This window comes from Microcaecilia unicolor, chromosome 4 (assembly GCF_901765095.1).
Source record: "Microcaecilia unicolor chromosome 4, aMicUni1.1, whole genome shotgun sequence".
NCBI classification, from domain to species: domain Eukaryota; kingdom Metazoa; phylum Chordata; class Amphibia; order Gymnophiona; family Siphonopidae; genus Microcaecilia; species Microcaecilia unicolor.
Window position 1 is genome coordinate 210,039,784 of NC_044034.1, and position 15,491 is coordinate 210,055,274.

The 15,491-nt window shown below is 46.8% G+C and overlaps 1 protein-coding gene across 3 annotated transcripts in view; it reads left to right on the forward strand.

Moving 5' to 3' along the window:
- The first annotated feature begins 1,809 nt into the window (after positions 1–1,809).
- Positions 1,810–15,491, forward strand: part of INCENP (inner centromere protein) — a 320,967-nt gene continuing 307,285 nt past the window's right edge. For 2 of the 3 annotated variants that reach the window (XM_030201189.1, XM_030201191.1), the window contains exons 1-2: positions 1,810–1,902; positions 10,122–10,263. In XM_030201189.1, coding sequence (XP_030057049.1) covers positions 10,127–10,263 — 137 coding nt within the window. In that variant the 5' untranslated portion in view covers positions 1,810–1,902; positions 10,122–10,126. Of the gene's footprint in view, positions 1,903–1,964; positions 2,026–10,121; positions 10,264–15,491 lie in introns of those variants that run through there. The other variant, XM_030201190.1, reaches the window with a different exon arrangement.

Below are 15,491 nucleotides of genomic sequence, written 5' to 3' on the forward strand. Positions count from 1 at the left end.
TTGAGGCTTTTTCTTTCATGAGCAGGTTCTCTCTAGAATTCAGGGAATCTCATTTACACCATAATAGACCCACACATGGAGGGGATTGGTTTGTTTAGTGAATTGTGTACTTGTGGAATTGTCATATTGAATAAATAAGTGTATGTTTGTGTCCCTAGTCATGCATCCAAAGTTTATATAATCCTTTCAAGATAGCCAGTTAATTATTTAACTTATTAGTGGAACATAACCACAGAGGCATGGTATGGTCGCATTTTCAATATGGTAATACTAGGGCCCAGCTAAGGAACAGATTATTTTGAGTTACTCTTCACTGGACCAAACTTGTTTTCCTTGTGCCATCACCATCCAGCTGGATAGGCAGTGTCTCAAAAGGTGGAGGATAAAGGATTTTTTTTTTTTTACATTTTGCCGCACATTATCCCAAGCAAACTTGGGTTCAATGTGGCTTACATTTGAAAATACAGTGAGACAGAATAGTAGAATTCAGTTATATCATGGGAGCAAGTACATGGATATGTCTGAAACAAATGTTTGTTAAATATGAGATTACCATATATACCCAGCTGGGCATTTAAAAGTCTGTCCTTTAATGATGCCGCATGTTCAGAAATCATAGTCATAAGTACAGACAGTTATTCAAATATTATCACATGCATACACCAGAACAAGCAACCATACACAGGTTGCAAAAGTAAACAACAACTTCTACAGAGTACATCCAAAATGTAATTTTTATTTTCTCATTTCCATCTTCCAAAATTCCAGACAGATATACAGATCAGCAGGACCCAAAGGTATCAATAATGAAACAGTGATGGAATATGCACATAACAAGCAGCCTGAGCCAACAGATTTATTTTGTATTGAACATGATTAACTTTGTATGAACTTGGCAGGTAATAGTGTGCTGAATAGGGCAATGTTGGCACATTTAGACTGCCTCTGGCCAGAACTTCTCATTAAGGAAGCCTCTACCTCATTATTCAACACATATCTGTGAAATAGTAGTAATAAAAAAGTGCATTTTTATAATATACTACTGAATTCCACAAAACAAAAAGGAGCAAATTCACACATTCCATCTTTTTCTTTTGATGTAGGTACAGAAAAGAAATGTTACAATTTCCCAGTTTCAACCTAATGTTTTTTTTTTTTCAAATGTAAGTCTGATTGTTAAGTACCTGATTCTCATAACATGATGTCTGTTTTGGTGGCCTTACTAGGTGAAAACATTTCTGCTCGAATACAGGGAGTCCCTATAGCCAGGACTCAGGAACCAGCCCCTTCAAATGACAAGATTTATGTAAATAAATTAGTACTCTAACCGATGAAACCAATACTTCCTCTATGTACATCCGTATACTACACAAACCAGCATGTTTGAAAATATAAGTGAGATTAAATAAAAATGCTACCAACAATAAAGAACGACAACGAAGATGCAGCAGCTGGTAAATTTGCTTGCTTTGAGTGTACTAGATGACGGCTGCTCGGGGAAGGGGAAACATAGATTAACGTAATTGGATTCAACTTTTTGATGTCATCCCGGCCCCTGTTTTCTTCTTCAACCTTCTTGCCAGCTGTTAAAAAGCAGCCGCCCTCTGATTCTGCCATTCTGGGGGTTTAAACGGACTTTATTGCTTAGTTCTTTATGTCGTCACTTTCAGTCAATTCACGGCCAATCAGATTCGTGCACCCCCTAGCCCCGCCCCACCGTCCTGCAGCCTGCCGTGACGTATTTTCTTCTCCCAGCACCATTGGCAGCTGTTGGAGTTTGAAAATACAAACTGTTTTGAGCGGGCGCCGCCGACCCTGGGAAGCTGCTGGGCGGAAGTAGCGGAGAATTCGAAGGGGAGTAGCGGTTCGGGTGTATGGCCGGGTCGCAGTGGTTTTAGTCAGGTGAGCTCTTCGGGCATTCCCCGTTACAGGCGGTGTTGGGTTTCTTTCTGTGCAAGGACAGTGGCTGCAGATTCCCGGTCCCTCTTCTGCCCTGGCACCGGTGCGGTTATGCCAGTGTTGAGCGTGAGAAATTGTCTTTCTTTAAGGCTGACTTGTCGCTTTGTGTAGGAGCTGCAAGAACTAATTAGTAACAACCTGGTACTTTAATCTACCAGCTCCACAGAATGGCGGGCAAAAAGCTTTGAACGGAACTCTTCTAAATTAAAATTTCGCTTCAGAAGCAGCTGCCACTTGGGCCACCAGGGATCTTGTGTGCCACACTTTAGATCACCCTCCACTCCCACACTTCATTTCATGCCATCTAAACATTAGCACAACTTAATTCATTAGCTTATGAATGTTTAGAAAGATTGTAACTTTTTATTCAGTCAGTACTTTGAAACATGTCCGGTTGTCCTGACTGGGTATAGCAGATCTATCTTGATGCAGCTACCGTCATAATTTCAGCTTCCGTCCCTTGCATCTGTCAGTTTGTGTACAGATATCTATAGATGATCTTTGTTGATCAAAACTGTAGTATCTGAAAAGTTACCTCTTTCCTGTGGGGATAACCTATTTTGAATCTGATCTGATGAAACGCTTTGATGTACCCATGCATACCTCCTACCCACCCCCACCTTGCTAGACTGTCATTGAAATGCTTTGAAGCTTCACTTATATATACTATCAACTAACACATTTGCTTATTTCCGATCGGACGAAGAAGGGCAACCTTCGAAAGCTAATCAAGAAATGTATTAAGTTATGTCCAATAAAAAGGTGGTATCTTATTTTTTTCCCATATTTTTTCCATGTTTTATTTTATTTAATTTCTATTGAGAATCTGATTGAGAAAGTTTGTTTTCCCTTAGTCCAAATCATTGATATATAATTATACTGTACAGTGCTGAGAGTTGGTGAACCTCCTAGAATGATCTGTATCATAGCACAGTTTATACTTAAAGCATGAATAGAACTTAATCTAGGCTGATGAGAGGATAGCCCCATTAAATAATTCAAATGATATACTTTTGTTCTATAAAGAGGTTCAACTTTATACCTGTGTGAAAAAGTATGTGAAGCCTTCATTCAGTACCTGATGGCAGCTTCATGAGGAGCAATAACCAGAGAAACTCTGCTGCTGTGCAGTGTCAACAGCAGGGTCTTGGAGCGAGCGGATGTTGTAAATACTGCACCGTCTTAGAATCGTGGGAGGCAGGTCCTGCTTTCTCAGCCTCATCATTTTCTCTCTCAGGTAGTATGGAAATTTGACTTAATATACCCTTTCTGTGTTTTTTCCAACTACATTCAAAGTGGTTTACATATTATATACAGGTACTTATTTGTACCTGGGACAAAGGAGGGTTAAGTGACTTGCCCAGAGTCACAAGGAGCTGCAGTGGGAATTGAACCCAGTTCCCCAGGATCAAAGTCCGCTGCACTAACCACTAGGCTACTCCTCCACACCTAAGTTTGATTTGTCCTTGCCATTTTAAGGACGCAGACTGTAGAAGTCTGCCCAGCATTGTGCTTGTACTAAAAGATTCGGAAGTTGGGAAGGATAAACCGCCAGCTCCAGTTTTGTCAGGAAACACCGCCAACTTGCCTTCCCCATCTGTGTCGGCAGATCGGCCTGCCTTTCTGACTATTCTTTCGATGGAGCAGGCTGCAGGGAGTCTACCTGTTCTATCAGCAGGGTCGGAAGGAGATTTTTCTCCTGAATCATCCTACAGATATATATAAGCCTTTCTTTTGCATAAATCGGGCCCTCAGCTCCTTTAAGAAAGCCTCTCCCTGCCTTAAACAGTTCTTCCCCCGAAGAGACTGAGGCAGTTACTGAAATAAGCAGCACACCATGCTGACAATAGGGAGAACTTGTGGGGGAGGGACCTGGCCACCTGAGTGTGACACCCCAGAGGCTGTCAAGAGACTCCCATGGGCCTCAGCCTCCACGACCAGGCAAGAGAGAGCGGATGCATAGAATGAAAAGAAAATACTCCTGAGAGCAATAAAACTCTGCTACTCCTCAAAGTACTAATTGTTCTGAAATACAAGGAAAGAAAAAGCAGAAAGTAAGGAGACTGAAGGGCTCACCACCTTCCATCTGCTGGAGACTGAGTATACTCGGTCTGTCTCTAGCTGGCCAGGGCTCTTATTGGCTCTCTCTAGAGTCAAGAGTTCTCAGTCTTCACCTGCTGGAAGGCGTGCACAGCCCATTGGTCACATTCTGGGCCAGTCCGGAGGGGCTAAAGGAAAGCAAATTAGCAGATAAGAACTAATTTCTCCTTTTGCACAAATCGGACTCCCTCCTTCAGCTCCCTTGAGAAGCGCCTTGGAGGGTCAGCCGGTCTCTGCTAAACAACCTAATATAGCATATAGTAACATAGTAAATGACAACAGATGGTCCATCCTTGCCATTTTCAGGGCATGTACTGTAGAAGTCTGCCCAGCACTGTACTTGTACTAAAAGTTCTGAAGCTAACGTCAAAGCCCCTTAAAATTTACACTCCAGTCCATCCATATCTGTTCAGTCACGATCGGGGCATAGACTGTAGAAGTCTGCCCAGCACTGGTTTTGCTTCCCAATTACCGGTGTTGCCACCCAATCTCTGCTAAGATTCCATTGTGTTTCTCCTACACATGTTTGAATTCCATTACTGTTTTCATTACCACCTCCCGTGGGAGGGCATTCCGTTTATCCACTACCCTTTCCGTGAAAAGATGCTTCCTGACATTACTGCTGAGTCTGCTCCCCTTCAATCTCAATTCATGTCTTCTAGTTTTGCCACCTTCCTGTCTCCGGAAAAGGTTTATTTGTGGATTTATACCTTTCAAATATTTGAACGTCTGTATCATGTCACCCTTGTTTCTCCTTTCCTCCAAGGTATACATGTTCAGGTTGGTAAGTGTCCTCATACATAAGTACATAAGCACCGCCATACTGGGAAAAGACCAAGGGTCCATCAAGCCCAGCATCCTGTCTCCGACAGCGGCCAATCCAGGCTTCAAGAACCTGTTAACCCCCCCCCCCCCCCCCCAAAAAAAAAAAAAAAAAAATTAAATAATGTTCAATGGACTTTTCCCTCAGGAATCTGTCCAACCCCCCTTTAAATTCCGTAAGGCCAGCTGCTGTCACTACATTCTCCGGCAACGAGTTCCAGAGCCTAACTACACGCTGAGTAAAGAAAAACTCCTCTTTTCTATCTACACTTCTTCCCTTGGCTCATTAATCTCATCCCATGGCTTTTCCTACCATCTCTATGCTGATGACTCCCAAATCTACCTTTCTACCCCTGATATCTCACCTTGCATCCAAACCAAAGTTTCAGCGTGCTTGTCTGACATTGCTGTCTGGATGTCTCAACGCCACCTGAAATTAAATATGACCAAAACCGAGCTTCTCATTTTCCCCCCCAAACCCACCTCCCCGCTCCCCCCGTTTTCTGTTTCTGTTGATGGCTCTCTCATTCTCCCTGTCTCCTCAGCTCGAAACCTTGGGGTAATCTTTGACTCTTCTCTCTCCTTCTCTGCTCATATCCAGCAGATTGCCAAGACCTGTCGTTTCTTTCTTTACAACATCCGTAAAATCCGCCCCTTTCTTTCCGAGCACTCTACCAAAACCCTCATCCACACCCTTGTCACCTCTCGTTTAGACTACTGCAATCTGCTTCTTGCTGGCCTCCCACTTAGTCACCTCTCCCCTCTCCAGTCGGTTCAAAACTCTGCTGCCCGTCTCATCTTCCGCCAGGGTCGCTTTACTCAACTACCCCTCTCCTCAAGACCCTTCACTGGCTCCCCATCCGTTTTTGCATCATGTTCAAACTTCTTCTACTAACCTATAAATGTACTCACTCTGCTGCTCCCCAGTATCTCTCCACACTCGTCCATCCCTACACCCCTTCCCGTGCACTCCGCTCCATGGATAAATCCTTTTTATCTGTTCCCTTCTCCACTACTGCCAACTCCAGACTTCGCGCCTTCTGTCTCGCTGCACCCTACGCCTGGAATAAACTTCCTGAGCCCCTACATCTTGCCCCATCCTTGGCCACCTTTAAATCTAGACTGAAAGCCCACCTCTTTAACATTGCTTTTGACTCGTAACCACTCGCCTCCACCTACCCTCCTCTCTTCCTTCCCGTTCACATTAATTGATTTGATTTGCTTACTTTATTTATTTTTTTGTCTATTAGATTGTAAGCTCTTTGAGCAGGGACTGTCTTTCTTCTATGTTTGTGCAGCGCTGCGTATGCCTTGTAGCGCTATAGAAATGCTAAATAGTAGTAGTAGTAGTAGTAGTTTTAAATCTACCATATTCTAGCTTCATCTTGTGTCCCCTGGTTTTGTTGTTGTTTGAAAGTGTGAACAAGCGCTTCACATCTGTCCGCTCTAATCCGCTCATTATCTTGCATTGCAAATCCCATACCATTTTTGTACATTACATAAGTATTACCATACTGGGAAAGACCAAAGGTCCATCAAGCCCAGCATCCTGTTTCCAACAGTGGCCAATCCAGGTCACAAATACCTGGCAATATCCCAAAAAATTACAACATAAAGGAAAGCAAATTAGCACATAAGAACTAATTTCTCCTTTTGCACAAATCGGACTCCCTCCTTCAGCTCCCTTGAGAAGGGCCTTGGAGGGTCAGCTGGTCTCTGCTAAACAACCTAATATAGCATATAGTAACATAGTAAATGACAACAGATAAAGACCTGTATGGTCCATTCTTGCCATTTTCAGGGCATGTACTGTAGAAGTCTGCCCAGCACTATATTTGTACTAAAAGTTCTGAAGCTAACGTCAAAGCCCCTTAAAATTTACACTCCAGTCCATCCATATCTGTTCAGTCACAATCAGGGCATAGACTGTAGAAGTCTGCCCAGCACTGGTTTTGCTTCCCAATTACCGGTGTTGCCACCCAATCTCTGCTAAGATTCCATTGTGTTTCTCCCACACATGTTTGAATTCCATTACTGTTTTCATTACCACCTCCCGTGGGAGGGCATTCCGTGTATCCACTACCCTTTCCGTGAAAAGATGCTTCCTGACATTACTGCTGAGTGTGCTCCCCTTCAACCTCAATTCATGTCTTCTAGTTTTGCCGCCTTCCTGTCTCCGGAAAAGGTTTATTTGTGGATTAATACCTTTCAAATATTTGAACGTCTGTATCATGTCAACCTTGTTTCTCCTTTCCTCCAAGGTATACATGTTCAGGTTGGTAAGTCTCCTCATACATAAGCACCGCCATACTGGGAAAAGACCAAGGGTCCATCAAGCCCAGCATCCTGTCTCCGACAGCGGCCAATCCAGGCTTCAAGAACCCGTTAACCCCCCCCCCCCAAAAAAAAAGTATTACATAAGTATTACCATACTGGGAAAGACCAAAGGTCCATCAAGCCCAGCATCCTGTTTCCAACAGTGACCAATCCAGGTCACAAATACCTGGCAATATCCCAAAAAATGACAACATATTTTATACTGCTTATCCCAGAAATAGTGGATTTTCCCCAAGTCCATTTAATAATGGTCTATGGACTTTTCCTTTAGGAAGCCGTCCAAACCTTTTTAAAATTCCGCTAAGCTAACCGCCTTTACCACATTCTCTGGCAACGAATTCCAGAGTTTAATTACACGTTGAGTGAAGAAAATGTTTCTGCGATTTTGTTTTAATTTTACTACATTGTAGCTTCATCGCATGCCCCCTAGTCCTAGTATTTTTGGAAAGCGTAAACAGACGCATCACATCTACCCGTTGAACTCCACTCGTTATTCTATAGACCTCTCTCATATCTCCCCTCAGCCGCCTTTTCTCCAAGCTGAAGAGCCCTAGCTGCTTTAGCCTTTCCTCATAGGGAAGTCGTCCCATCCCCTTTATCATTTTCGTCTCCCTTCTCTGCACCTTTTCTAATTCCACTATAACAATGAGAAGGGATCTCCAAACATTATAAGAATGGTCGAGGGTCTGGCACTTAACACATAAAATTTAACAGTGGGAAGTGGACCAATGACTCTAGAGACTGGGACAGCTGGATCAAAATCTGAGTTTCGGCCAAAGGCCTGCCTCAGGAGTCTTTGGCGTATATACGATAAAAATGCCACCTTTAGCTCTGTTTTCAAAGCCATGCCACGCGCTGCTGTGTTTTTAAGCACCAAGGACTTTCTCAAAGGTATTTTTCAAGACCATTAGTTCCTTTTTATTGTGACATTTTTATCATATATACTGTAAAGACTCCTAAGGCAGGCCTGTGGCCGAAACACAGATATGTGTCGAGTCTGTAATAAAGTCTCTCAGCGATGAAAAAACAATCCTACTTTTTTAAAGGTTTTGAAACATGCTCTTTCTAATGAAAATGATTAAAAAGAGTTTCCAAAAGGTCTTTTTTTGTAAAAGTGGGCTAAAAATAGCCTATTTTTGGCGTTTTTGCAAAAATGATCAACTTTACACTCAATTTGTGAACTAATGGAAAATATTAGGAGAATGAAATTTTATATTCGAAAACCTTGTGTTGATAAGTTGTGTGCAAAGTTTCACGTTTATCACACCTTTAATTCCAGAGATATAAAAAGCCAAACTTTACAATTTTTTTGTGCCGCAAATTTTTCAGACCAAGTTTGCTCCAAGTTTTCTTCATGGAAATCGCTCATGAAGATTTTTTTTATTATTTTGTTTAATAGAGCGCAAAATGTTGTACAAGATGGCCAAGTTTTGTTTCTCTCAACAAAATATTGCCGGAGATAGTGTCTCAGTTGCTGAAATTTCGGAGTCATACCATAGAAGGCTGCAGTATGGGGTCAAACAGATTACTATATCTCAGCAAGTATTGCATCGGCGAACGTAGAACTTTACCAATGTTCATTGGGGACATGTATGAATATTCATAGAAAATGTCATCGAAATCCGTGATGGTCGCGCAGGGACCACCAGACCATTTAACATGGAATGACCCCCTAGGAGAATGTCGGGCCATCTGGCCATGAGCTGTTGAGCTGAAAGTGGGTCATGCAGCAAGATCACACTAAACATTCAAATAAATCTACTATAGAAAGGTTGAAGAAGAATAGGTTGTGGATTTTGGATTGACCAAGTCAAAGTGCTAGACTAAACTTTATTGAAATGTTGTGGCAAGACTTGAAGTGAGCTGTTCTGTGCATGAAGTCTTTTAATATCACAGGGGGATCAGTTCTGTATGAGGAAAAAGGGCCATAATTCATCGAGGCACTATGACATACTAATCAATAGTTATAGGAAATGTTTGGCTGAGGTTATTGTCAATGAAGGCCATGCCACTACTTAATGAAGGAACTGCATGCTTTTTGGATACTTATTGTTGAATCACTTTGTGTAGCAAATTAATTCAGATAGAGTAATGTTTTTTTTATTTGCTGAGTTAATTTTTCTCTTTGAGATTTAGATTAGGATTTACTATAATCATGTTTCTTTAAATGTGCTAAAATATAGACCATCCTAGAGGGTTTACAAACTTTTTCAGCACTGTGCTTTATTCACCCTTTCCACCCTGGCTTATCCTATAAAGTGAGATATGTTTTGCCTCCCCCCCACAACAGTCTTGTGTTACCAAAGTCAAAGAGTAAAGGACTTAATTTTGCTAAAGCTGTTTTTCTACTCTGTTTTTGAGAAAGTCAAGTAAATTGAGCCCTTAATGTGCCAACACCATGTCTATCCGAGTCTCTCCTTTATCCTCTGACTGTCTTTATCCAATTGATCCCACCTCCATTCCTAGCAATCTCAATCCCTTGTCTACCCAGCTATTCCTTCCAGCCAGCCCTATTGATACATTTTTATTAACTTTGTTCAGATGTCTTCTTCCCTTTCTTTTTCTGGGATATATATGGGTGCTGTGCCAACACAGAAATAAACTTTCTCCTCATCTGCTTTGTGAGGCTGGCAGTGAGTTTGAGCTTCATGGAGCAGGAACTTCAAGCTGATCTTGGGGGTGTTTAATGTTTTGTGAGACCAGAGGAGACCCTATATGGCCGATAGTTGCACATTGCAGAGAAGAATGAAAAGCTCTTTTGGTAGCAGTAGCAACTGGAAGAAACATATTAGCACAATCCTGGGCGCCACAGAAACTTTTAGTTGCCATGGCAGCCTGGTGTCCTGGATTTGTCAAGCTCAGGCTTAGGCTGTGTTTCTGAAGTAAACTTCATTTTGTTGCAGAAATAATGGTTGACGCCAAAGGACCTTCTCACCTGTTGCTGGTATTCGCCCAAAAGTTTGAAGAATTTGTGTGGGAAGTAGAAAATAAGCACTTGATATGGCTGCAAGAAATCGAGGAAGAAGCCAAGAGGATGTTCAGCAGGTTAGTGCTTTTTCATAGGCTTATGTTTTTGTTTTTTCTTTATCCATTCATTCTCAAGATTGTATTAAAGGTAAAATTATGTATCATACCTGATAATTTTCTTTCCATTAATCATAGCTGATCAATCCATAGACTGGTGGGTTGTGTCCATCTACCAGCAGGTGGAGATAGAGAGCAAACTTTTGCCTCCCTATATGTGGTCATGTGCTGCCGGAAACTCCTCAGTATGTCGATATCAAAGCTCCATCCGCAGGACTCAGCACTTAGAGAATTACACCCACAAAGGGACACTCTGCCCAGCTCACCACCACCGAAACGGGGGAGGGGAATTAACCCAGCTCATCCCCACACAAGTGGGGGAGGGGAATCTGTCCAGCTCATCCCCGCGGAGCGGGGGAGGGACACCACACCCGCCGATGCGGGGGGATCTGGCTTATCCTGCAACCGCGGGAGGAGCTGACTGACCCTAACACCGCCGAAGCGGAAGGGGTACAAAGCTGCCCTACAGCCGCACGAAGCGGGAGGGAGTGCCGGCAGAATTTAAGTCTCAATCCAGCCCCGTAAAACGGAGGGGAGAGGAATGCAGCAGCTCACTGTAACACAAACTCGTCTCAACTCTTGAAGAATCCAAGTGAAAAAACTTGAACACGAAGTCCTCCTGAAGGAACTGAAGACTAAACTTGAACCTAAAATTCAACCAGAATATAAACAGTACAGATATCTGGGAGGGGCTATGGATTGATCAGCTATGATTAATGGAAAGAAAATTATCAGGTATGATACATAATTTTACCTTCCATATCATCATGCTGATCAATCCATAGACTGGTGGGATGTACCGAAGCAGTACTCACCCAGGGCGGGACATTGAAATCCCTGACCTCAACACTGAAGCTCTAAACCGGGCCTCCGCCCGAGCAGCCACAGTCAAGCGGTAATGCTTGGAGAATGTATGGGCCGATGCCCAAGTTGCCGCCTTGCATATCTCTGCCAAGGAGACGGACCTGGACTCCGCCATCGAGGCCGCCTGAGCTCTAGTGGAGTGAGCCTTCAGCTGGATAGGCGGCACCTTCCCCGCGGCCACATAAGCCGCTGCCATGGCTTCCTGGACCCATCTTGCCACTGTAGGCTTAGCAGCCTGCAGACCCTTACGAGGACCTGCAAACCGGACAAACAGATGATCCGATTTCCGGAAACCATTGGTCACTCCCAAGTATCTGATGATGACCCGTCTCACATCCAGATATTCGAGAGCAGAATACTCTTCTGGGTAGTCCTCCCTACGAAAGGAAGGGAGACAGAGCTGCTGACTCACATGGAAGCGAGAAACAATCTTGGGTAGGAAGGAAGGCACTGTGCGAATAGTCACTCCTGCCTCAGTGAACTGCAGAAAAGGCTCTCGACAAGAGAGTGCCTGGAGCTCGGAAACTCTTCTGGCTGAAGCGATAGCCACCAAAAAGACTGCTTTCAACGTCAGGTCTTTCAGAGATGCCCTCGACAAGGGTTCAAAAGGCGGCTTTTGCAAGGCTCTTAGCATCACGCAGGCACCACTGAGTGCAGAGGAGGGTGCAGGAGATTAACTCCCTTGAGGAAACGCACCACATCTGGCTGCGAAGCCAGGGAAGCACCCTTCAGGCGGCCCCTGAAGCAAGCCAGGGCCGCTACCTGGACTTTCAGGGAACTGAGCGACAGGCCTTTCTCCAGACCTTCTTGCAGGAACGCCAGCACTGAAGAAATTGGAGCAGTAAATGGAGAAAGTGAACCTGCTTCACACCACGCTGCAAAGGTACGCCAAACCCTGGCGTAAGCAGTAGAAGTAGAGCGCTACCTCGCTCTCAGCAGAGTGGCGATGACCTTGTCTGAGAAGCCCTTCTTCCTCAGACTCTGCCGCTCAATAGCCAGGCCGTAAGACCAAAGGGGGAGGAATCCTCCATCACCACGGGACCCTGATGTAACAGGCCCTGCTCCACTGGCAGTCGCAGAGGTTCGTCCACTGAGAGCCTGATCAAGTCCGCACACCAGGGACGTCTGGGCCAATCCGGACCCACCAGGATTATCCGGCCCGGATGCTTTGCCACCCGGTCTAGCACCCTGCCCAACATGGGCCAGGGCGGGAACACATAGAGAAGCTCTTGTCGGCCACTGTTGGAGAAGAGCATCTCTCCCAGGGATCGAGGGTCCTGTCCTCTGCTGAAAAAGCGCGGCAGTTGGCAATTGGCCGATGACGCCATCAGATCTAGGCTCGGCTGGCCCCAGCGCTTCGTGATGTCCAAGAACGCCTGAGCAGATAGCTGCCACTCTCCGGGCTCCAAGGTATGGCGACTGAGAAAGTCCGCCTTGACATTCATGACCCCGGCAATGTGGGCCGCTGACAGCTGTTCCAGGTTCGCTTCCGCCCACTGGCATAGATTCATGGCCTCCTTGGCTAGAGGGGCGCTCTTGGTACCTCCCTGGCGGTTGACATAGGCCACAGCCGTGGCATTGTCCGACAGGACCCGTACAGGCTTCAACGCCAGTACCGGGATGAACACCAAAAGCGCCAACCGAATGGCTCTGAGTTCCAGGAGGTTGATAGACCACTTTGCCTCTGCAGGAGATCAGAGCCCCTGCGCTGTCCTTCCCAAGCAGTGGGCTCCCCAGCCCGACAAAGAGGCGTCCGTCGTGACGACAATCCACTCCGGGGTCACCAGAGGCATTCCTGCAGACAACTTGTCTGTCTGCGTCCACCAGCTCAGCGCCTTGCGCACTGCTGGGTCCAAGGGAAGGCGCACAGCATAATCCTCCGACATCGGAGTCCAGCGCTGCAGCAGAGAGTGTTGTAGTGGTCTCATATGAGCCCTGGCCCAGGGCACTACTTCCATCGTGGCCGTCATAGCCCAACAGCTGCACATAGTCCCAAGCCCGAAGAGGAGAGGCTACTAGGAACTGGTCCATCTGAGCCTGAAGCTTGACAATCCGATTGTCTGGCAGGAACACTCTGCCCACTTGGGTGTCGAATCGAACTCCCAGATACTCCAGGGACTGAGTTGGGCGCAGCTGGCTTTTCTCCCAGTTGATGATCCACCCCAGGGAGCTCAAAAGAGCAACCACCCGGTTCACAGCTTTGCTGCACTCTGCATAAGAGGGGGCTCGGATCAACCAGTCGTCCAGATAAGGATGGACTTGTACTCCTTCCTTCCTCAGGAAGGCCGCGATGACCACCATTACTTTGGAGAAGGTCCGCGGAGCAGTAGCCAACCCGAACGGGAGGGCTCTGAACTGGAAGTGTCGGCCCAGTACTGCAAAACGCAGAAAGCGTTGATGAGGAGGCCAGATGGGAATATGCAAGTCCGCTTCCTTGATGTCCAAGGATGCCAGGAACTCTCCTGCCTTCACTGCCGCTATAACAGAGCGGAGGGTCTCCATGCGAAAGTGCCTGATTGACCCCTTTGAGATCGAGGATAGGCCGTACAGAGCCTCCTTTCTTTGGTACCACAAAGTAAATGGAGTAACGTCTCTTGCCAAGCTGATTTTCTGGCACCGGAACGACCGCACCCAGGCGGATCAGATTGTCGAAGGTTTGCTGCACTGCCACAGCTTTGACCGGAGACTTGCAGGGAGAGAGTACAAACCCGTCTCTTAAGGGTCGGCAGAACTCTAGCTTGTAGCCGTCTCTGATGACTTCCAGCACCCAAGCGTCTGAAGTTATTGTGGTCCACTCGTCCAGAACCGAGGACAGCCGTCCTCCAATCTGCACTGGAGCGTGGACCAAGGCCCCGTCATTGGGTACAAGACCCTAGGGGAGGACCGGAGGTAGCACCTCCGGGACGGCGGTCTCTGCGAAAGGAATGCTGCTTGGGGGAGAAGTTCCTCTTGAAGGAAGAGGGGGCAGAGGAGCCCGACCTGCCCGGGCGGTACCGACGGGCTTCCTGAAACCGTCCTCTGGAGGTACCGGGGCGAGCACTAGCCCGAGCCCTGACCTCTGGTAACTTCTTGCCCTTAGACGTGCCGAAATCGGTCACGATTTTGTCCAGCTCGACCCCAAAGAGCAGCTTGCCTTTAAAAGGCAATCTAGCCAGGCGGGATTTAGAGGTGTGGTCAGCAGACCTATGCTTCAGCAAAAGCCACCGCCGCGCAGAGATTGTCTGAGCCATGCCTTTAGCTGAGGCCCTCAAGACATCATACAGCAAGTCTGCCAAATAGGCTAAGCCCGATTCCAGGGCCAGCCAATCAGCCCTCAAGGAATGATCCGAGGGGGAAGCCCGCTGCACCATAGACAGGCACGCCCTGGCCACATAGGAGCCGCAAACTGAGGCCTGCAAACTTAAAGCAGCCGCCTCAAAGGACGACCTTAAGGCCGCCTCCAATCTTCTGTCTTGGGCGTCCTTTAGGGCCGTGCCACCTTCCACCGGCAACGCCGCTTTCTTAGTCACCGCAGTGATTAAAGAATCCACGGTAGGCCACAGATAGGCCTCACGTTCACTTTCAGGCAAAGGATAGAGGCGGGACATAGCCCTAGCCACTTTAAGGCTCGCTTCCGGGACATCCCATTGAGCCGAAATTAAGGTGTGCAAGGCATCATGCACGTGGAAGGTTCTATGCGGGCGCTTCGTCCCCAGCATAATGGCAGAGCCAACAGGGGCTGAGGGAGAGACGTCCTCCGGAGAGGAAATCTTCAAAATGTCCATGGCCTGCATTAACAGGTTGGGCAAATCCTCTGAGCTAAAGAGCCGCGCTGCAGAGGGGTCATCCGCTCCATCCGAGCGGGGATCCGTCTCCTCCAAGGAATCCGCAAAGGACCGTTGGGAGAACTCAAATACGCTGCCCTCATCTACATCGGAGGAGACAAAGTCCTCCAAGGCCTGGGAATCAACCCGAGGGCGTTTACCTCCGGGGCCTCAACCTCTTTACCAGACGAGGGAGCAGGGGCAGCGTTTTGCATAAGGGAGGCCTGATGCAGCAGCAAAACAAACTCGGGGGAGAAACCCCCCAGACTGTGCACTTCCGCAGCCTGGGCTACAGCCCTAGACGCACCCTCAACCGGCGCTCGCAAGAGCGGGGGAGAGACATGCTGCGCATCCAAGATGGCGTCCGGCGCGACACTCCGCGAAGGAGCCGCGCGAGAAAAACGGCGCTTAACTTGAGCCGCTTTTGTGCCGTCGCCCAAATTAAGGGCATTCATGGCATCAATGTCTCCCACCTCAAGAAGCCGTCCGAGCCGCGTGGCCGGCCAATATGGCGGAGGCGAG